The following is a 24,280-nucleotide window of genomic DNA, read 5'->3' on the forward strand; positions in this document are numbered from 1 at the left end:
GGTGCTTGTAGATCTGCTATTTTTGTAAAATCATGACAATTTGTGCACATCTTTTGAATATGTTTTTTTAAAGCGAACATTTGTAACTCATATCTTTCTTTCACGGGGTCCCTAGAACAAAATATTTTGGAATGGTGGTTTGTGGTGAAATATATATAATTCTTGGCCTTGTGTAGCCAGACTATATCACTGCATTTTTAAAAGACGTATTTGTCTGATTCCAGGCTATATAATTCTAGGGGCCCTTGACGTTAAAAAGGTTTGAGCACCACTGATATAGAAACATTATTTTTTTCAGAAAATGCATTTTTAAGAATCGGCCTCAGGCCTTAATGGATTAATGGGACGGGTTCACATTTTCGGATTATCTTATATTTATTTTAATGGTCAATCGTTTGATTTTGTTCCTGTTTGGATCAATGGAAGTAACGGATTAGTCGCACCGCACCACTTTGTGGGCTTGTAGATCAGCTATGTTTGGCTATGAAATGTTCCCCCCGGAATATGGATGCAAGTGGTTAAAGACACACGTCACAGATCTAATTACCCCCCCCTGCCCCAACACACACACACACACACACACACACACACACACACACACACACACACACACACACACACACACACACACACACACACACACACACACACACACACACACACTGCACGGTCCATAGCGTGAATGGAACTCAGTGAACTCGTGGGGGACAAAGTAGTGACCATATGACTTCAGCTACAGCTGAATACGCACATCAAACACTCACCTCTGACCCTCCAGCTAACATACAGCCATGATGTCATGTGACCACAACACAGTCGGACTGAATTAAAGGAAAAAGAAAAAGTCTCTGGACTTGCCGGGTGCTTTACAGTAATCTGATTAGCATACCACCCAGTTCCTGTTTAGAATAATAAAGAGCATTGTGTTTGCTAGCGTGACACGTAGCTCACTAGGAACGGCACAGATCGCCAGGTTTTGTAACTCTGAGAGTATACAAATGGAAGCTAAATGAACGGGTCCATTTGGTTGCGTTTGTAGTTTGTACACTGTTAAATAAACACTGAGGACCTTTCAGCGTAGAAGTATCTAGGGGCCACACAAGTGTCCATACTGTACGTCAGTGGTTCTCAACTTGCGGGGCAAATTATTTTGGGGGTCGCCAGATAATTAACTTAATGTGCAACATTGTTTTCGCACTCAAAAGTAAACAAATCAACATGAAGTTTAAGTGTATAGAGGGTTTATGCACATTTCTAAAGTGACAAGTTAAGGACTTTTTAATACCTCTAAAATGACAAATTAAACATTGGCCAAATTGTCAAATATTAGAGGCAGAAATTGTGAAAATAGCCGATCTATATGCTGTGAGCATGTAGATCTGCTATTTTCACAATAGAACTAACTGTGTTAAAATGTAATGTCTCAACTCGCTGGTAGGGTCCCCAGTTAAAATATGATTATTTTGGGGGTCGCGGCCTGAAAAGGTTGAGAACCACTGCTGTACATCACGTTTCCTCTAAATGTCATTAATGACACAATTAAACAATGCATAGCTCTTTTTTTTAATTAACATGTGTATTTATGTGTTTAAAGTGTAGCCATCACACTCTGTGGTCTGGGACTCTCCAACATCGGGATGGGCACCGGAGCCAGGAATCTGGCATCGCCCAGGCTCTAGTCCAGTGGTTCTCAAACCTTTTCTTGTCACGAACACGGACCCCCAAACTCATTATGCATTTGACCACAAACACCCATCTGAAAAGCTTTTGTGCCAGGGACACAATAGCAGATCTACACGCTCACTATAGATCGGCTATTTTCAAATAGCTGAAGTACTGTATAGGTTTAAAGCGGTTAAACCCGATTTTGATGCTGTCTTAAAGCAGTGTTTCTCAAACTTTTAAATTTCAAGGTCTTCCCTCAACTCTGACCGTGTACAAATGGAACCAAATGGACCCTGACGGGTCCATTTGATTCCATTTGTACACGGTCAGAGTTACTGACTTCAATGGCTCCATGTAGACCCCCCTAAAGGAACCCACAGAGTCCCTGGAATCCACTTTGAGAAACATTGTCTTAGGGCCCACGCAGACGAAATGCGATATTGCATCAGATCAGATCTCGTGCCCGGGGGTTTATCGGTGTTCATTTCAAACGACAGCGATCCTCTGCCTTGAATTCGGGCCCGGTATATCCCGCTGTGCCAAGTGAAATATCTCAGACCATTACAAATGAGCCAGATATCCTGGATGACCACCCCTAGCGATCTCGGGCCAGAGTTGATTGGGGAAAAAGTTTTATTTTATTTTTTCTGGCAGTTGATTGAATAAAGAAACAAGGCTCCAGCCTCGGTTCTCAAACTATGTGTCCCGACCCAACGTGGTGTCGCGGAAGGTGCCATGGGCTCGCACATTGACGACCATACTACTGTGTATAACGTCTATTTGCCCTTCAACTATAAAATATATATTGTTTTTTATGAGACACGCATTGTAATTAGGCTATGCTCCCATTTATTACCTTCTGTTTGCATATGCAATGAGTCCTGCAGTGCTGCCAATCTGTTGAAGGTGAAACGCCATCAAAAGCCACCTCGAAGATGCAGGTTGGAACTCACTTATATGGAGCTCAAATTAATCATTACATCATTGCGCGAAACTAGGCCAGATAAATAATTAGCGCATCAGTTCCAGGTGGTGGTCCGCTCTCAAAAGTGGCCAAGCTTCTTCTCATCATTGAGAATGCTTGCAGGTGTGCATGTTCAATATAGGAAATTGCCCATTACATCAAAGTGAGCCTTTCTCCGCACAAAAAAAGAAAGAGAGGTTTAAACTTGAACTCAGTCTGTGACTGTCCCACCTTAAGCGCCTTCAACCAACACTGTCAGAGTAGCACTTGTATAGGTCGATTTAGAACCCTTTTAATTTATTAATATATTAGGCTGAGTCGTGAACCTTTTTCATGTAATAGGCCTATCCATCTTCGCGTTCGTTGATAGCCAAAAAAGCAGATACAAGCTCACAATGCACTGTGCCATAGCTGCGTCTACAGAGAACAGATCTGTTATTTTGGGAACATAGCCTAACCATGCTGCGCATTTTGATGACCAAATAATCCTGTGTGCACTGTAATATTACGTGGGAATGATATAGACTACCTTTGTGGGAATGATATACCTTTTTGAACAATAGCCTAAATTGCGTGGTGTTAATGAGTTGTGGTCATACAACACCAAACAAAACAAGAAAAAAGACCGCACGTAGTAAAAAAGAAAAAAAATCCCAAGGAATGTATGTCTCTCTGACTTTGAGTATGATGACATTAGGCTATATGAATAATAATGTGGCATATAGCATCAACCAGCATTTTAACGGCAACCAGCCAGACATTGGGCTTTGCAGGCATGGGCTTTGCCGACCAAAATAAATAACTAATGAATATATTGTTGTAACCAACAGCGTGAAGCGAACAACAAAAAAAAAGAAAAAGGATGATGATAGCCCAATATATTATTATCTTTTATAAATATAAAAAATATATTATATATATATGGGGAAAGGCTTTCGTGAGGTGATAGAATAGGCCTACACTGCCTTGTCGCCAAATGACTGCGCAGAAGAAAAAAAGGAGAAAAAAAAAGAACGCTATAGGCTATAACGTTTTTGAAAAAGTGATTACAACATTTTAGGGAGAAAGTAGGCTAAAGTAAAAAGTAAGTAGGATAATAATAATAAAAGTGTAGGCTATTCTATTGTGAGGTGACAGAATAGCCTACACTCTGCGCAGCCTAAAAAAAAGGAGGAGGAGATGGCTTCATATAATCTGATCCCGTGTGCTCATTCAGACGACAATATTTGTATTTACATTATAATAAATATTGGCGCTGTGGATTCTGTGTTTCTCGAACATTTCAAGGTCTTCCCCTTCTACTCTTTACAGTGTAGGCCTACAAAATACTAATGCAATCAATGTGCATCAAATGACAGCGCCGTCGCGCGCTGTTCATCAGCTGCTTTTGTTCACTTTGCGAACGGGACATGTTGGATTGGATACTATGCTACTTCAGTGGAGAGACGACATGGAATACCTACCAGCCAACGTGAGTACATTGCCGTGCCAAACCAAACCTTGCCGTTGTGACGCCGTAAAAGATGATTTGACAACTCCAAGCCAAATATATTATTAGCCTATCTTATATAAATATAATAAAGATATTATATATCCCCACGTGTTGTCATGGGGAAAGGCTTTTTGTGAGGTGATAGAATAGCATACACTGCCCTAGCCAAATCTGCGCAGCAAAAAAAAAAGAGAGAAAAAAGAACGCCAGTGTCCACTCCTAAAAGGCAGAAGAGGAGCAGCTGGCTTCATATAATCTCAAGCAATCCCGTGAGCTCATTCAGACGACAATAATTGTAAAGGATTCCTACCCGATGACCCGAGAATATCAAGCTTTTTTGATATTATCGTGAGTGCTCCCGACGAGTCCCGAGGTCATAAAAAAGCTAATTAACATAATCCGATCGTGTCGGGGTACTGTTCAAGCCCAAGACCGATTCCGGGGCCGACCAAACGATTTTCCCGGGGGGTCCTCCCGAAATCTGCTCGGGGATCCTCGGCCCCGGGATCGGCTCAATGTGAACGGGCCTTTAAAGGACAACTTTGTTTTTTTACAACAAGGGTTCATGTTTTAGATTGTAATTAGATAACATGTTGCTGGATACCCACTGGAACCCCCTGAGGGACCCCTGTGTGTCCCCACTTTGAGTCGCTCTGTTCTAGGACTGTCCAAAATTGGGATTGGACCCAAATAGGGCTCTGGTCACACTTTGACAGCAGTGTGGTAAGGTTTTGTCCTGTCTCGACACACTGTTAGTGGTCAGTGTGTGATCCAGTCCAACACCTGAACACAGGCCAAGTGCAAGTGGAGGCCTGGAGAGTGGGTCCACTGAGGGAGGCGTGAATTTAAAGCAAGGGGGCTGCACCACATCATGTGGGTCACCTCCCAACCGCAGGAGTCACACAGAGAGAGAGAGAGAGAGAGAGAGAGAGAGAGAGAGAGTGAGAGAGAGAGAGAGAGAGGAGGCGTGCCTGTCCAAACAGCCTGCTGGCTTCGCCTCTCAGCAGGGTGCCAACTGCTATGCCAACCTACGTGGCATGACTCTCTCGGTCTCTCTATTTCTCTCTCTATTCTATTGAGCCTCTGTGCAGTTCTGTGGCAGTGTAGTCTAATGCTGTGGTTTGACAGGTCTAATCATATGCATCTTCAGTAGTCGGATAGCATCGTTTGATCGTCATGTTTTTCTTGTACTGCAAAAAAGCGACTTTGAAAAAAAGAGGCTTAAATAGTTCTTAAAGTTCTCTCTCTCTCTCTCTCTCTCTCTCTCTCTCTCTCTCTCTCTCTCTCTCTGCGCTGGTCTCAACCAGGTGTCCCAGCAGTAGACAGAATGTGGATGGAGGGATTAGAGAGTAGAGGCAGGGGCAGGTGGGAGGACAACAGATTATTAGACAGCATGGGAGTGGGTTAACACACAGAGACACTCTCTCTCTCTCTCTGTGTGTGTGTGTGTGTGTGTGTGTGTGTGTGTGTGTGTGTGTGTGTGTGTGTGTGTGTGTGTGTGTGTGTGTGTGTGTGTGTGTGTGTGAGTGTGTGTGTGTGTGTGTGTGTGTGTGTGTGTGTGTGTGTGTGTGTGTGTGTGTGTGTGCTTTTGCGTGTGCGTGCGTGCGTGCATGCGTGTGTTGCTCTGACAACGCTGCAAGGTGCGGGAACCGGCCCCTCAGGAGAACAGCAGAGTGCACTGTACAGAGGAGGCAGAGTGGGCGTCCTCATCTACCGTTTGTGATGGAAATGTTTCATTCAGACAGAGAGCGCGCGTGCACGCACACACACGCACGCGCACACACACGCATGCGCACGCTTACACATACATACGACGTTTGTGCCAGTGAGAGCTGGAGTCTGGGGTCGCAGAGGTTGGAGGTCACCAGAGAGGAAGAGAGACAGCGAGAGAGAAAGAGGGAGACATGGTGGGGGAGGGGAGGGGGGGTGTAAAGGGGGACTTGATTGATTGTTTCCTGTCTATGTCCTGTCTGATTTCCTCATTCTCTCTATAGTCTATTAGTCTTATTGGCATCTCTCTCTCTCTCTCCCTCTCTCTCTCTAAGGCTAGCCATAAATTATAACTCCTGTAGGGCGCTTTTATTTTGAAGACGGTTTCTCTCTACGAGAGTTATAGCGGCGAGAGGAGGAGTATGCCCGGTGAGGCCGTTTGGTCCTCTAACTCAGGGGTTTTCAAAGTGGGTGACAGGGTGCCGCGACGGCTGTCCAGGGGTGCCGCGAGATAATTTGATAATATTTGGAATTTATTTGGACACTTGAAAAAATATTTTGTATCATTTTAAACTTGAAGTACAAAGTTATTTTCAGTCACTTCTAACCAAAATGGCTATTATCTCAACGTTTTCCTCACAACATAATCACTGAAATATCTTCACTGTCAAATGTGTACGTCTTTTGTACAACACGATTATTTATTTTACAATAAATACAACACGAACGGTTTTGGACATACAAGGTTTCCTCCTGACAACGACGATATGCTATAAATATAAGGTGCTGGGAGTGAAAATTATAATGTAGGGGTGCCTCGGATTAAAAAAATATTTATGGGGTGCCCTGAGACAAAAAAGTTTGGGAACCCCTGCTCTAACTGCTCGAAACATGCACAATTGCAAATTACAATGTGCTCACCTCATTGGCGCAACTGTTCTTTTACCGTTCAGAACCTCCTTTGGAAGTGTATAGATGGCAATCTGGACATTGCTAAAGTGACAATTTAAGGACTTTTTAATATCTCTAAAATTACAAATAAAACATTGTCCAAATATTAGAGGCAGAAATTGTGAAAATAGCCGATCTACATGCTCACAACACCTCGCGTTGCAAGGCGATGTGTTGCATGTACTGTAGATCTGCTATTTTCACAATAGAACTGTGTTATACAAAATTTTAACCCTCAACTCTGGGGGGCCCCCAGTTAATATATGATTATTTTGGGGGTCGCGGCTAGCCTAGTTCCAGACCCTGAATCGCTAGCCACACCCCTTTAAATTTTTTGTTTTGGCGATTCAGGGGTCTAGAAGTGCTCTCATTGAAGAGTCCTCCCTCGGTTGAAAATCCGTACGGCGAATCAGCGTCGTGAATCAGTGTCTTGTGATCAGCGTGGGTGGGGGTTTCCCAGAACTCATGTGTGTTTCCAAGTACACCAGCGCTGCCGCCGTACCGTACCGTGCATCGCGTCGTGATAAAATGCGGTAAATTGCGGTAAAATGCGATCGTATCGATCTCGCTATGAAACACCAGTAGCAGGCATGTTATGGTGTGTTTGATTACTAGTTCGTAGTGCTCCTATTCTGACTGTTTCTTTGGTTAGCAAGTAGCACTAGCAAGCAACAGGCTAGCCACTAGCCAGCCACACTATGTCATGTGTTGGTCGGTGAACCAATCGCTGAAGACTGCCTCTTTTTGGCAACGCCCATCCCTGCAATCGCCTTGGGGGAAAGCACTTTCAGACTGAATAATGAAGTGAAACGAAATGTCAATTCAGGCTGAGTGTCAGGCTAGGTCGCGGCCTGAAAAGGTTGAGAACCACTGTTCTAAAGCAGTGGTTCCAAAACCTTTTGAATCTCAAGGATCCCCCATAGCTCTAACGGTTTACACACAGAACCAAATCTGGATCCAGATTTGATTCCATTTGTACACTCTCAGAGAGTTAACAGACATTTTGAGGGTCCATTTGGAACGGGGAACCCTGTGAGACCCTTGACCATACTTTGTGAACTATACGCTTTTCACGTCAAGGAGCCACAAATTGACACTTACTAGCTGCGGACCCCCATTTGAAAAGATATGCCAGGGACCACACGAGAGAAGTTTTTTTACGGCTCTAACAGTGATTCTCAACCATTTTAATTTCAAGGACCTCTAGGACCCCAATTTATATAGCAAAATCAATGTTAATTTAAGTCCATTTGGTTCCTAACTATCATTTAGCTGTGGACCCCCTGGAATGCTCTCAAGGACCTTTTTATTGCTCTATGTGTCCTATGTGTTTTTATGTGTCTTTTGTGACAGATATATGCTTTTATATATTGCTGCAACCCCCCTTCGGGGACAAACAATAAATGAACTTGAACTTGGACCCCACTTGGAGAACCAATGCTCTAAGCCGGGGTGAGCGAATGTAGAATAAATTCCTGTTTATGGAAGAATGGCATGTTATTTCGTCTTTTTCAGTCACGCACGCACGCACGCACGCACGCACGCATGCACGCACACGCACACATGCACATACACACACAAGATTTCCAGACCGTCTTCCACGGTGCTGGAAGCCATCACACAGAGAGAGAGAGAGAGAGGGAAAAGATCAAATGATCCGATTCAATGAATTATCTTAAACGAGACACAATAAGAGATAAATAGTCATTTATTCAACACTGCCACGTCTAACGGCGCCCACTGTCTTTCCATCTCTCATCCATCGCTCTGTATGTGTGTGCGTGGGTGTGTGCACGTGCAGAGAGGAGCGATGACAGTTTAAATGGAATTAAGGTTGCGCGAATGTGCGTGTGTAATAAATAGTTTTGTTGGAGCCTCCCCCTTGAACATGATTACATCTCTCTGTCTGCCAGTGTCATTATAACACTATACAATACATCTGCATAATGCTGCTACACATCTCAATCTCTCTCTCTCTCTCCCTCTCCTCCCTCTCTCATTCTCTTATGTAATTTCATACTTTAGTACTCATATCAAAATGACATGCTGCCTATCTCTCTCTCTTTCTCTCTCTCTCTCTCTCTCTCTCTCTCTCTCTCTCTCTCTCCCCCCCCCCCCTCTTTTTCCTCTGTCGGGGGAGGGGGGGGGGGGGGGGTGAGGCCTTGTTGTCTGCTAAGGGGTGCAGGCATATGACGACGCGGGCGGGAAAATTTGACAATATTGCTGCGTCTTACCCTTTTCCGCAAATTGGGCCCGATTCATCAATCTGGTCGTAAATAAAGTGGAAATAAATCTTGGCTTATATTTCTGTCTTACCTTCAAAATCCCTTCAAAATCTATGACAAAAAAACATTGCTGAATCTGACCCCTAATTTGGGAATTGTCCTAAATGCCGGTAAGATCAAAATATGGGTGTAATTTGGCCGTAAAGTGCTTGATGAATCGGGCCGATTGTATCCAAATCCAATTAAATGTAAAGTAATAGTAACTCTGAGGACCCCCTAGGGGTCCCGGACACCCTGTTGAAGAACCTTGAGCTATGGCCTTCTCTCTCTCTCACTTGAAGAGGTTTCTAAAGCCCCACTCGCTAATCCAGAAACAACACCCATGCCATGCTCCATGAGTCATCATGTTAGTGATTAGCTCAGTCATGACCAATAGAGGCATATTGAGATGCCATAGCACCCCAAATCATAACTGACTGCAGACACTTCTGAAGGTTGACATTTCTCTATTATAAATCCTTGTTTTGAGTGGTAATATTTTGAAATATGGACTTTTGATATTCACAAGCTGTATGCCATAACAAATATTATTTTTTAAAGTGATCCCTGGCTAATACGACAAATATGCCTTAATATACATTATAATTGTCCTCTATAACTACAATGTAAAATTAAAAACATCTCAAATATTTTATTTCTTCTAGAAATAGCTAATCTTTCAGTCAATAGGGGAAATGCCTGTCGCAAGTTGATGATGTCATAAATGTTATGTGTGGTCTAATTTATGGCATGCATGTGCAAAATAAACCACAAACACATTTGAAATATTGATTTGATGCTCATATTAACCATAGGAAGTATTACGTTTGTTTTTTATTTGCACATGCATTCCATAAATTCCATAGGGATAGATCACAAATTACATTTATGACATCATCAACTTGCGACAGGCATTTCCCCTATTGAGTGAAAGATTAGCTATTTCTAGAAGAAATAAAATATTTAAGGTGTTTTTAATTTTACATTGTAATTATAGAGGACAATTATAATGTACTAGAAGCTCGGCCGCCCGAGTCGGCGGCCTGGCCAACTCGGGAACAATGTAAATAGGGAATGAATGCCCCGCCCTTTAATGCAAACCCCATTATACCTGTTGTCATAGGATCCGTTTTGACCATCTGTTTGCGTGTGTCCATTTATGCCCATATATGGAGAGATATGTCTGTCTACGTCCATTTTCTGCCCATATATGGAGATCTCTGTAGGACCTGGTTTGACCATCTGTTTGCCTGTGCCCATTTATGCCCATATATGGAGTTTGCGACCTGGCCAACTCGGGAACGATGTAAATAGGGAATGAATGCCCCACCCTTTAATGCAAACCCCATTATATGGAGATCTCTGTATCTGTCTGTGTCCCTTTTATGCCCATATACTCTATCTGTGTCCATCTTTTATGCCCATATGCCCATATATGGAGATCTCTGTATCTGCCCATATGCCCATATATGGAGATCTCAGTCTATGTCCCTTTTATGCCCATATATCTGCGTCCATTTTATGCCCATATGCCCATATATGGAGATCTCTGTATCTGCCCATATGCCCATTCTCTGTATCAGTCTGTGTCCCTTTTATGCCCATATACGGAGATATCTGTCATGGAGATCTCAGTCTGTGTCCCTTTTATGCCCATATATCTGTCTGTGTCCCTTTTATGCCCATATACGGAGATATCTGTCGGGTCGAGGCAAGGCCCCTGTATTGCCCATATATGGAGATCTCTGTATCTGCCCATATGCCCATATATGGAGATCTCAGTCTGTTGGGTCGAGGCTAGGACCCTGTATCTACTTATTTTATGCCCATATGCCCATATATGGAGATCTCTGTATCTGCCCATATGCCCATATATGGAGATCTCAGTCTGTGTCCCTTTTATGCCCATATATCTGCGTCCATTTTATGCCCATATGCCCATATATGGAGATCTCTGTATCTGCCCATATGCCCATTCTCTGTTTCAGTCTGTGTCCCTTTTATGCCCATATACGGAGATATCTGTCATGGAGATCTCAGTCTGTGTCCCTTTTATGCCCATATATCTGTCTGTGTCCCTTTTATGCCCATATACGGAGATATCTGTCGGGTCGAGGCAAGGCCCCTGTATTGCCCATATATGGAGATCTCTGTATCTGCCCATATGCCCATATATGGAGATCTCAGTCTGTTGGGTCGAGGCTAGGACCCTGTATCTGCCTGCAGTGATGTCACAATGACTCAGCGCTTGCACCCGGCACTGCAGTGATGTCACAATGAGTCAGCGCTTGCGCCGATTTTGCGCCGATTTCCGCATAAGGAGATTCCGAACGTTTCGCGCCGGTTAGGGAAAACCGCGCGTCGGGTCGGGTCGAGGCCCGGCACTGCACTCCGTGCTGCGGCGGGGAACGTGTGTGCCGAATCTGAAGCCGGTGGGACGAACGGTTCTCGAGATACGCGGATTACAAACACACACGCAGAGACTTCTCGCATTTATAGATAGATAGATTAAGGCATATTTGTCGTATTAGTTAGTCCCCCCAGGAATCCGCGATTCCGCGATCGCAGAAATTTTCGCGGAAATCGCGACCACCCGCGGATTTCACGGCCATTCGCGGACTTTTCTGACGGCCGCGGAATAACAGTCGCGAGTGGCAGCAGAGCGGCGGGAGTAGTTATTACTACTATTATAAAACGATGTGTACATGGTTTGATCAGTGGCCACCTCATACAGAGCCTGGGGAATAGCTTAGCTTCCCTCCTGTTAGCACTGACACTGTATTGGTCCGGTCCCACATTCGTTCCTGACAGAAACTGTGTCCTGAACTATAGTTCCTCTCTATGCCTCTATGGTCCTGGCAATAACAATGCTAATGCAGAAGAGAATAAATAAATATTACACCCATACTAGGTAGTAGGTAGGCTATCCTCTAAAATGTGGTTACTATGGGCATGGTTTGGATGACAATATAGTCTTTGCAACAGAAAGTAATTATTAAAAACAATAGCAATTAAAAAATAATAGATTTAATATTAGATTTATATTCTCAAAAATGATTATTTGATTATTCTAACCAATAATTACAATTAATTGTAGGTATTTCATGAAGGGTTTTACTTTATTGTTAGAACTATATCATTTTCTGCTTGATAACTGGTCATTTCAGGTTGTTTTTTAATGTCCACGGAATCAAGAAATGTTCTCCACAGAATTCCGCAGAATCAGGATTGTTCTCCGCGGAATCAAGACTTTTTCTCCGCAGATTCCTGGGGGGACTAATTAGTCAAGGATCACTTTAACAAAAATAGGTTTGGAATAATTCACTGAATGTGCAATGTATCTAGAATATATGAAGGTTTCAAGAAATATATGAAAGTTTGAAGAAATCTTTCTTTTACACAATATTCACATTTTTCGAGATGGATCTGTATGTCTTGACTTTTTAGCAAAAGTTCCAGTCTCCAATGGACTCAATGAAAGAATGTTGCAATGTTGAGACTGTAGCCATGTAGCCAGCACGCATGCACGCACGCACACAAACGCACACATGCACACACACAAGCACTGTTCTGCAGATGTTTGACAGTAGCCAGACACCACTCTGTGTGTGTGTGTGTGTGTGTGTGTGTGTGTGTGTGTGTGTGTGTGTGTGTGTGTGTGTGTGTGTGTGTGTGTGTGTGTGTGTGTGTGTGTGTGTGTGTGTGTGTGTGTGTGTGTGTGTGTGTGTGTGTGTGTGTGTGTGTGTGTGGCAAGGGACTGCAGCGACTGAACTTGTGACCCTGTGCTGAACTCCATGACATTTCCATCCAGTGAACACCACTGCCACAGTCCTACCCCAGCTTGGTTAGCCTCTAGCAGCATTAGCTCATCACATCTGTTGTGTGTCTGTCCTCTACATTCATGACTGAGCAGCAACAGCCATAGTGACAGAATGTCAAACACACTGCCCGAAAATATGGTTGCACATAACACTATTAACAACAACATACATTTAGAATGAACAGAGAGAGAATATATCTACTGTATGCAATTATATTTTGCCTATTGGTGCGTTAACGTGCTCTCTCTCTCTCTCTCTCTCTCTCATATAGTCAATGAAATACTTCAGTATTCAAAATGACAAATTATGAAGTACATTTTCCATGTACCCCAGAACCCTGGAACCTTTTTTTTGGTCCTTCTCCTGAGGTAGAACTAAACTTGAGTTCTGGGAACTAGAGATGTTACCGATCAATCGGCAATGGATCGGATCGGGTCGATCAAAGCGTGATCGGCGATAATCGGTGGTTTAGATCAAAAGGTAAATTCACCGATCGGATCGGATCGGTGCATCCAATCAACCAGCAGTTCAGTATGCCCACTTGAGGACATTTTGGGGTATTGATTTCCACAGTGCTGAAGGAATAATTAGTTACTGCTATGATAATAAATACATAGTAATGCTGGTAAATAACTATAAGGCAAATATATAAATGAATTCATGAGTGAATGAATTAAAGTTAAAACATTAACATTTAGAAAATATAAATAATAACTTGATCGGATCGGTGATTGATCGGTATCGGGTGATCAAACTTTTGTGATCGGTGCTCGGTGATCGGTTCCAAAAAACCTGATCGGACCATCCCTACTGGGAACCTATGGGCGGGGCCAGCCTGCTCTTTTTTGGGACCTTCCCAGTTAGTTCTGGTTATATGGAAACCTAAGTGGAACTTGGTCCCGGAACTTGGTTCTGGAAAGTTCTGGTTCTAGTTCTGGGTTGGCCCTACAGTGGAAATGGGGCTAAAGCTAAGGTAGATATAGACTGGAATAGGTGAATGGTAGTGGGTTTGTGTACTTTAGTTTTGTGTGGTGTGTTGTTGAGTCACTGTACTTTTTTAAGTAACACAGTTAGATGTTGATCTGGAGCTGTGCTCATAAATCTCTCTGCAGACATTTCCTCATAAATCTGTTTAAAGAAGTTCAGACTACAATTGAACGCTTCAACGGGAATCACTGTTTGTCCACTGTGTGTGTGTGTGTGTGTGTGTGTGTGTGTGTGTGTGTGTGTGTGTGTGTGTGTGTGTGTGTGTGTGTGTGTGTGTGTGTGTGTGTGTGTGTGTTTGTGTGTTTTTGGCGGCGGATGTGAACTGATCCAGTTTGTTGCTAATGTGATTAGCCTCTAGCCATGTGCAGGAGGATTAGAGCACAGCCGCACCCTCACTTGCGCACGCACATGCGCGCACGCACACACACACACACACACACGCACGCACGCGCGCGCGCACACACACGGATTCTCCAGGCTAAGTGTATTGCCCAGAGGAACACTGGAGGAGGAATTGTACTTTTATAATATCCATTAAGCCCTAATGTATCTTCAAATCTTAGAGACCTTGACATCATACTGGATCAGGCCATGCTTTTCACCTCAGAAACCTTTACTAAATGAAGATCTTTTGTTTCTCACCCAAGAAATGATCATTCATGCGTTTGTGTCATCATTCTGGGACTATTGTAACTCTCTTTTCACTTGTCTCTCTAAAACATCTATGTACCGTCTACAACTAGTCCAGAATGTGGCTGCCAGGCTACTGACCAGGTCCAGGAGATCCTGTCAGGGGTTGACAGTTGACACTAATGGTTGCCCAACTGCCCGTACAACGTACGGACAGGTGGAATTTGCTTTCAGGTTCCACGACGGGCAAATGCATTTGAGTGGGGAAGCCACCGTCTTTAGTTTGTTATAAACACAACAAAAGATGTCTGTGGGTCTTCTTCCTCGGCACTAACAGGTGCTCCGTGGGTTGGTGGCCCTGAGCACCACTGAGGCTAAAGTCCTCCAGGCGAATGTGGAGAACTTGGCGGGGCAGGTCCTGGCCCTGCTGATGTAGGCGGAGGCCAGCCGACGGAGGCGCTTTGCCCCGAAGGTGTCGAAGTGGCCGGGGAGCACCTGGTCCACCTGCTCGCTGTCCACCAGGCCCACCAGGCGCTCGCAGCTGCTGACGTAGTCGCGGACGCAGCTGTAGGGCAGCCAGTCGATCATGGCTCCGTCGTACACCGTGTCACCGCTGAACAGCAGCTTGTTGTCGCGGTCGTGGAGGCAGATGCTGCCCCGCGAGTGGCCGGGCGTGTGGAGCACCGTCAGCTGCCTGTCGCCCAGGTTGATCACGTCACCTTCCTGCAGGATGAGAGTGGGCCGCACAGCCTTGACCTTGTATTGCCTCGCCCTCCAGCCGGGTGACGGCGGCTCCACGATCTCCCTGTCGCTCAGCCAGGTGACCGTCTCGAAGTTGTCGCCGTTGGCCAGGGCGTCCACCTCGGCGCCGTGCACACCCACCTGCGAGAACTGGTGGAGACCGCCCGAGTGGTCGAAGTGGGCGTGGGTGGCCACGGCCAGCAGCGGGTTCTTGCCGCTGCCGCCGGTGCCCAGCAGCCCCTGGTCAGCGATGTAGTCCGGCAGGCTCCGCAGACCCAGGCCCGTGTCGATCACCACGTCCTGGTGGCTGCCGCGCAGCAGCCAGATGTTGGCACGGTTCTCCGACTGATAGAAGCGCTCCTGGATGCAGAAGAGCCCACCGCCCAGCGCCTTGTGGGAGTACCAGTCCGTGGAGGTGGGAGGAGACATGATCACACCGGCTGCATATAGAGGCTTAGGGTGGAGGATTGGATGCCCCTATGTTTTTCTGAGATTAGCCATTGCATTCGATGTATTGATGTTGATGTACTGATGTATTACTTTGCTTATTGTAAGTTGCTCTGGCTTAAGTGCGTCTGCTAAATGCTTAAAATGTAAACTGCATAGCTATTGAGATATTTGGCATAAATACTGAGGTATGTCCATATTGCATAGCCCCAGAATTTGCAAGCTAAGTAAACAATCTGTTAAAATAAACGGTAATTAAAATGTTACCCATCACAATTTACTTTTCAGGTAAGTGGGCGTGACCTTTTTGTCTGGCAGGGGTTAAATAGTCAGGGGACAATATTGTGACGTCATAATGGGTGTGGCCAGGTGCTGACGTCATCACCATTTTGGTGCAGCTCCAAAGAGTATACACGCAACAAATGTAGGCTACTCCTCGGACTAGTATATAAGCACTTTAATGTGTGTGCGTGCGTGGGTGGGTGGGTGGGTGCATGCATTCGCATGTGTGTCACACTGTCTGCTAAATTGTCCACCAGATGGTGCTGAAATCACCAAAACAAACTTGGCACTACCAGACCAAAGATATGATTTGTTTGATTGAAACAGTTACACACCATTAACTTAAAAATATTGTCAGATATCATGTTGTTTAGAAAGATGCTAGGTTTGATGTTTACTTTGTATCCAAGCTCCTTTGAAGCACTACATTGTTCTCTTTGCCCTCTCCTTTTGTGACTACTTACCCTGTCGTTTGGTGAATAGGGTTCATGCTTACGCTGATCTCGCTCTCGCAAGTCGCTCTGATAAATTGTAAACCGTAATTGTCATTTAAGTCGACGGAGGCGCATCCAGATAGTCGTCTCCAAAACCACACGAACCCGCACTCTACATGCTATGCTTGTCTGTTTCACTTTGGTATGAATCTCTCAAGCTGAAAAACATATTTTAGCATGGTTTTTTATGCATTTCTGTCCCACCTATGACAATGGATAAATCGATAAATGCTCGCTTCCAACAAAACCCTTGTGACACACAGAGAATATAGGTGTGTGCCTCATGAAAGGCTCACTGATTGGTGAACTAGATAGTTTATTACACATACTGCCAGCTTGGGTTTGGCTCAGTGCAGGAACATCATTGAACTATTTCTTAACGATTCCAGTTCCCTAACGATTCTCGAAACAATTTCTGAACCGTTCCCTTAAAGATTACCGTATTTGACAAATTCAATATAATTTTGGCCTTCATTAAAATGTTTGTTAAACACATTTTCAATCATAAATGTCGTCGTTGTCGGATGGAAACCTTGTATGTCCCAAACCGTTTGTTTTGTACTTATCATTTTTAAAATGATTTAAACTAGTGAGTACAGCCGCCGCGAGGCGTTGTGTGCTTGTAGATTAGCTGCTTTCACTACTTTTGTGCAATGGCCTTGTATGATGAAGCAGTGCTTTACTTTGCGAAAAAAATGTACAAATTTGAAACTTGGAGATACAAGGTTTCTGCCCAACAGTGACAATATGGTAGTGCACACATTTTTGTAGTGCTTCTCTAGGTCACTTGAGGGGGTTCCAAATGGACCCTTACAGGTCTGTAACTCTGAGAGTGTACAACTGCATCCACATATTCGGTTCCATTTGTACTCTCTCAGAGTTAAGGGGCTTCCACACTAGCCGCGGTCACCGCCTCCTTGCAATTCATTTTCAATGGGAGGCGGGCGGCTTTTTCAGCCGCGCAGCGCAGTTTGGGGGCGGCGAGGAGAGCGGACGCTCTCGAAATCCCCCGCGAGCGTGCTCGTTTGTGCATGCGTACGCGGGCGGTGAGAGATGGATTGTGTTCATCTTTGTGAAATACCGCATGGCGTTTACTCACTGAGCAAGTGTGTTTGTGTCTCACCGCGGCGCGGCCACCGCTGATCCTAGCGGCAGCCCCGCCTGTAGTGTGTAGGGCACCTTATGGTTGTATTGAAAAATGTTATAGCAGATGTGAAGTTAGTCCATATACCAGCTCTGACAGTGTGTGTACTCACAGCATACAGAGACCCATAGCAGACACATCTTATAGACCAGTGATTCCCAAACGGTGTGCAGAGGCACATTGGTGTAGCCTAGCACAGCTAAACAATCCACCCATGTTAAAACAAGGTGGGGATGCTATACTGCAGTTAGTTAGCTGCATTAGTATATAGTCTGACCAAGCGGGCTAACATTGGTGTAAATCCAGGTGTACTTTTGAGAGATTTTGTGTTCACCACACATTATTAATTGCAATACATACAACTATACGACATTGTTTACAATACATGTAAGTACTGTACAGTACTGTACATTCCCAATACAGTCAAATTCTATACCCTAAACCGTAATTATTTTAATCGGTTTCAACCTGAAAAATAGAAATATGACGAATATACCTATATTTTAACCACTTTCACTATAGATCCTTTTAAGTGGTTAAGTTGTTAAGTGCTTCAGTGATTACATGGTTCAGTGAGTATGTGGTTCAGTGGTTAGAATGGTAATGCATCTGAAGCACAGTGTCATGGACAGAAGATGAATGTCTTCTCTGTGCTGGAGAGCGCTGACCCAGAACACCTGAACAACACGGCATCTGTGGATGAAAAATGGTTCCTACTGTAAATAAAGGCGGGAACATCGCTCTCCTGCTGTCTTCCAAACCTGTCCCCTTGTCTTCAGTACCCTCTCTACCCACCACGGCCCCCGTCTTCCAAACTTGTCCCCTTGTCTTCAGCACCCTATCCACCCAACACGGCCCCCGTCCTCCAAACTTGTCCCCTTGTCTTCAGTACCCTCTCTACCCAACACGGCCCCTGTCCTCCAAACCTGTCCCCTTGTCTTCAGTACCCTCTCCACCCAACATGGCCAACGTCTTCCAAACCGTCTTTTCAAATGTGTACCCTATCTCCGAAACCTGTCCAATGTCTTTCAAACATGTACCGTCAAGGACGTGCAGAGAATGTTAGAGAGGCAGGGGCTGAAGTTTCTATAAGGGCCTTTTGGTGGAAATATCGAAAATAGCAGACCTCCAAGCTCACAATGCGTTGCAGCGCGACGCTTTGTGAGCTTGGAGGTAGGCTATTTTCGGTACTTGATACCGCACTGAACTAAGCATAATCAAGTCAATTCTCAGAGAGGGCAATTCTCTACCCCACAACCTGCCCCTTCTACCCCACAACCTGTCCTGTCCCCTGTCACCCCACCTTGTCCCATCAGAGTGTTCCCTCCAGGCAGTGCTTGTCCCAGTTCACTAGGTAGTAGTATATAGGATGCAGGAGAAACCCACATATTTTGGGGCAACATAAGGTGTGTGTGCGCACGAGCGTGTGTGTGTGTCCGCGTGTGCATGCGTCCGCGTGTGTGTGTGCACACGCGACCACTAATCTCCTATGAGGGGGTCCCGTCAGGATTAAGCTAATCAGAAGCCCCTCTTTACCTCCCGCTGGTTGCACCTCCTCATCTCTCTCTCTCTCTCTCTCTCTCTCTCTCTCTCTCTCTCTCTCTCTCTCTCTCTCCCTCACATCCCTCCTTCATCCCTCTTTCACCTCCCTATACCCCTCTCATCTCCTCCACTCCTGATCCCTCTATCCTTCACTTCGCCTCATCTCGTTATCTTTTCACCTCTACTCCATCTCTCCGTCCTCCTAATCCCTCCTTCCACCCCCCCCCCCACACACACACACACACTTTCACTCCTTTGTCACTCCTTTCCTCTCCTCATCCCCCCTTCCTTCCTAACCTCCATCTGTGTCTTCACACCTCTCTCCGCTACCCCTCCTTTCACCCCGTCATCCCTCCATCCGTCTCCTGGGGTTCCCTACATCTTTGGCCTAATCTCTCCATCTGTACACCTCTCTCTCTCTCTCTCTCTCTCTCTCTCCTCTCCTCCCTCTCTCTGTCCTTGCTCTTGTTCTTCTCTAGTCTTTCACCCGTGTCTCCATCCTTTCCTTTCATCCCTCCATCCTGCTCATCTGTTCCATCCTTCCCCTCACCCATCCTTCTCTCTCTCTCTCTCTCTCTTTCTCTCTCTCTCTCTCTCTCTCTCTCTCTCTCTCTCTCTCTCTCTCTCTCTCTCTCATCCCCAATGTGTTCCTCTTTCTGCCACTGTGTTCCTTAAAGCAAGGTTCTTCAATGCTTTTCAGGCCAAGGACCCCCTAGATGAGAGAGAGAGATGACCCAGGGACCCCCAGTACATATTTATAAAATTATGCTGCAGAAACATTTTTCATAGGTGGTGTGAACAAGACATTTGATGTTTATTGTCTGTCTGTCTGTCTGTCTGTCTGTCTGTCTGTCTGTCTGTCTGTCTGTCTGTCTGTCTGTCTGTCTGTCTGTCTGTCTGTCTGTCTGACTGACTGACTGACTGACTGACTGTCTGTCTGTCTGTCTGTCTGACTGACTTTGAATAAAACTACAGAATAAGATGGATTTGTGGTTAGATGATCACTGTAGCTTTGTAGTTTTTTGCTTTTGTGAAGAACATGCATCCTTGCAGTGCATTCTTAATGTAATTCTAACCAGGAAGCTGCTACGGAGGCTATTGTTGCTAGGCATTGTGGTTCATGTAAAAACACTACCTCATGCGTTATACTGTACTACTGTATGTAATGTACTGTCCTGTGGGTTCAAGTGTGTTCAGCCTGATTTAAAGAGGTGTATGTGTCTATGGGGTTAACATTACTCTAATAGACCCCCAGGTGTGGATATAATGTGCAGATTTGTCTTCCCTGTGTATTTTTGGTTACTTCCTGAAAACTGAAAGCCTTGAGTCAAAAGGCCGATCGAAAAACACAGATTAAATGACATCATAAACGCATCCCCTCCCCTTTTACCATTCACCCAACACTGTGGGTGTGGCTAACTTCACCTGGGTCACCACCTACCTGACAACCAGGCATACTTAAATTCCGAGTGTTACAAAGCTGCCATTCTCTCTCTCTCTCTCTCTCTCTCTCTCTCTCTCTCTCTCTCTCTGTTGGTAGAGCACATGGACATTACCCAAAATTGCAGCTTTAAGTCGTGTCTTCTTCTGACAGATTTGTGAGGCCATGAATACAGTAAAAAATATAGGTTAAATATGACCACATGTTTTTTATATCAGTCTTAGCAATCTCTGAGAGCTCCCACCTTCACTTCCATACTCCACACGCACACGCACACGCACATGGACGCACACATGCACATGCACATGCACATGCACACGCACACGCACACCCTCAAATAGCCCCGGCCTCTCCATGTGGAGCGACGGGGTGACACTTATCACTGCCTTCTATTATCCCTCCGGATTGTCTGAATGTGAACCGTGGAGGACGGGAATGGCAGGAGCGGGAGGAGCCAGGAGGACAGACGGAGGACGGAGCACGGGAAAAGGGAGGGAGGAGGAGGAAGAGGGGAGGGAGGTGAAGAAAAGAGAGGGGAGGAGGCGTGGAGAACCGAAACAGAAGAAGGAGAGAATGCCCGCAGAGAGAGAGAGAGAGAGAGAGGGCTCTAAAGAAGAGAACATTGATGCCCGCTTTATGCTCTGTCGCACAACCGCGCCGCGCACAGCGTGAAAATAGCCGACATACAAGCTCACAGCGCGTCGCTTCCGCGACGCGCTGTGAGCTTGTATATCGGCTATTTTCGGGGCCAGAGCATGGAGGTGTTTTGGTGGTTTGGCTGTGAGAGCGGTCCGCTCCCCGTATGAATACAGATGAGTTGAGATTCACAGAGAACAGAGTGAAATAGTTGAAACAACAGCCTGGCTGGTGGCTGATGGCAGCTCCGCTGGTGACAACAAACACTCGACAAATTGGAATTCTACGGTGGCACCGGGGGGTTGTGGGGGGGAGGGGGGGTGCTGGCTCACCGGGTTTACCAGGGGTGGTCCCTACTGGTGCCTTCTTTCTTTAGCCCCCTGCCCCCCCTTTCCATCTCTCTCCCCCCCTCTTCGCTGTGTGTGTGTGTGTGTGTGTGTACGCGGCCGTCTGCATTCATCTCTTGGAGAGGGTCAAGGAACTGTATTGTGTGCATGTGTTTTTCACATGTAAATCAGTCAACGAGCCTCTCCGCGCGCGCGAGCACACACATGCACACACACACACAACACACAGGCAGGCTTGTAGTGTCGGGTGATGTCATAATAGTGGAGTCAGGTTGAGTCAGACCCATTGAGCAGCTACGTTTCTCTTAAACCCCCCCGATAATTCACTTTTCACTTCCCAGAATCCAACAGCGTTGCCCCTCAAAAAGTCTGCGCTTTTCTTTTCTTTTTTCTTTTTTCTTTTCTTCTTTTCCTCCTCTCCTCCTTCGGCCCTGACTGGTATCTGTTGCCCGGCAACGTACGCTCATTGATCGCCGGCTCATTATGTATTGTGTGTGGCGAGACGTGTGCACGTGTGAAAGTTTGTGTTTGCGTACGTGTGTGTGTATATGTGTATATATCTGTTTTCATGAGGTAAGCATCACCTGACACACTTAAACACACACACAGACACACGTGGCAGACATGCAGAGAAATACATCGCTGTGACAGCACCTCTGAATTCCCTCCGCGAAATGGTTAGCTCCAGAAGTTACGCTGCTAAACTCCTCAGTGTTCTTTTAACTCTTCGTCGTTGTCGGGTGGAAACCTTGGAACTAAACTAGTGAAAACAGCCGATCTACAAGCCTCGCGGTGCGATGCGTTGTGTGCTTGTAGATCGGCTGTTTTCACCAAATCTGTGCGACAGCATTGTCTGATGAAGCAGGGCTTTACTTCGAGAAAAAAAGAAACTTGGAGATATGAGGTTTCTGCCTGACGATGACGTCTTGAGAGCGTTCAAATGGACCCGTACGGGTCCATTTGAACACTCCCAGAGATAAAAGAAACACTCAGGATTATTACTGAGTACAGTAGGACGAGCCTTTCTTCCTGGCCTAGTGCTCATTAAAGTAAATATAATTGAAAGCACGGCGGGCAGACAGGAGAGGAGAAAAAAAAAGGCAAATGTTACTTTAATCTCATTTGCAGGCGAACAATGGGCCAGGGACGATGCTAAATTCATAAAAGTGCCTTTTAATGCAATGAAATTTAATGAGGTAATTTGTGCCGGAGCAAGATGGTGGGTAGTGTCCTGCCGTGCGGTAGGACACGCGCACGCACGCACGCACACACACACACACACATACAGACACACACACACACACACAGACACACACGCACGCAGGCAGAGGCAGAAACTCTATCTGAATATTTATAATGAGACAGAGAGGGAGATAAAAAAATATGAAGAGAAGTTGAGCATCTGAGGCGTTTTACTTTGTGCTAGAGGGTGTGCATGCATGCGTAAGTGAGCGCGTGCGTGCGTGCTCGGCTCGCTATCTCAGCAGAGAGATGAGACGTGCGCAACGACGCTCGCCTCGCTGCCCGCTGTTCCGCCGTCGTCCTGCGGGGCATTGGTGGCAGTGTTGTGAAGGTCGTCGCGCTGGGCCGGCGGGCCTTTTCACAGCCGCTTCCCGTCTACTTCCTGTGTCTGGAGCCACGGAGGCAGCCGCCACCCTGTTGCCTTTTTGTTTTCATGCTTTTCACCGCCCAGCGACGACGCTACAGTACACCGCCAACTGTACCGCCGCGCTGACAGATACGGTGTGATTTCTATCTCCCGTGGCGATTTAATCCATTTGACTTTTCGCATCTTTTCTCACGCGCGGTTTGGCTTGATACAGCAGATGCAGACAGCAGCGTGGTACTGGCAGGCTGAGGCGCACGCACGGGTTGGTGCTCACAGCTGATCGGGTGTGCGCGTGCACACGTGCACACACGCACACACACACACACACACACACACACCGTCTCACTGTGGAGGTCACTTTGTAAAAAGTTGTTGTACATGTTTATCGCCACAGGAGGCTCTTTGAAACCAGCGAGTCACACAGTTAAGATGACTTGTGTGAAGTAGGAACTCAGGTGTCTGCTTTGCGCATTACACGTGTTGAGTGTTTGTGTGCGTACGTGTGTAATGTGATGATGTGTGTGTGTGAGTGTGAGTGTGTGTGTGTGTGTGTGTGTGTGTGTGCGTGTGCGTGTGCGTGTCTGTGTCTGTGTTTGTGGTCTATCCTCCTCCAGAGCTTTGTGGACTTTCCCTGTCTTCTGTTATATTGCTCAATAGTGTCCACACGCACGCACGCACGCACGCACGCACGCACGCACGCACGCACGCACGCACGCACGCACGCACGCACGCACGCACACACACACACACACACACACACACACACACACACACACACACACACACACACAATGCTGCCAAGCCACACAGCCTTTCCTGTCTGTCTCAACAATCTATAGTCCTGACAAAGAGTGAGAATGAGAGAGAGAGAGAGAGAGGGAGAGAGAGAGAGAGAGGGAGGGAGGGAGAGACAGACAGAGGGCTCTAAATAAGAGAGCATCCCGTACAACTTGGTGCATGACGCCGTCGCACGATGAAGTATAAATCAGGCTTCAGTGTGAGTGAGGAGAGGAGAGGTTAGGGGTGAGGAGAGAGCAGTGGAGAGTACAGGAGCGCAGTGTACAGTAGAGGAGAGGAGGAGACAGTGGTGGAAAAAGTAGTAGAAGTAAAAGT

General features: G+C 45.9%; 2 protein-coding genes across 2 annotated transcripts in view; one reads left to right on the plus strand and one right to left on the minus strand.

Annotated features, from left to right (window-relative positions):
• LOC308290942 (plexin-A1-like) overlaps positions 1 to 24,280 on the plus strand; it is a gene marked incomplete at its 5' end in the record, with an annotated part of 341,256 nt that overhangs the window by 49,017 nt on the left and 267,959 nt on the right. The window lies entirely within an intron of this gene.
• On the minus strand, positions 14,815 to 15,654 carry LOC308291770 (acyl-coenzyme A thioesterase MBLAC2-like; the record flags this gene model as incomplete). Its single annotated transcript, XM_080733898.1, has 1 exon — positions 14,815 to 15,654. One exon carries the CDS (start codon positions 15,652 to 15,654, stop codon positions 14,815 to 14,817), a length of 840 nt encoding a protein of 279 aa, XP_080590024.1.

Source organism: Nannobrachium achirus (assembly GCF_963921795.1).
Source record: "Nannobrachium achirus genome assembly, chromosome: 9".
In the NCBI taxonomy this organism is placed as follows: Eukaryota; Metazoa; Chordata; class Actinopteri; order Myctophiformes; family Myctophidae; genus Nannobrachium; species Nannobrachium achirus.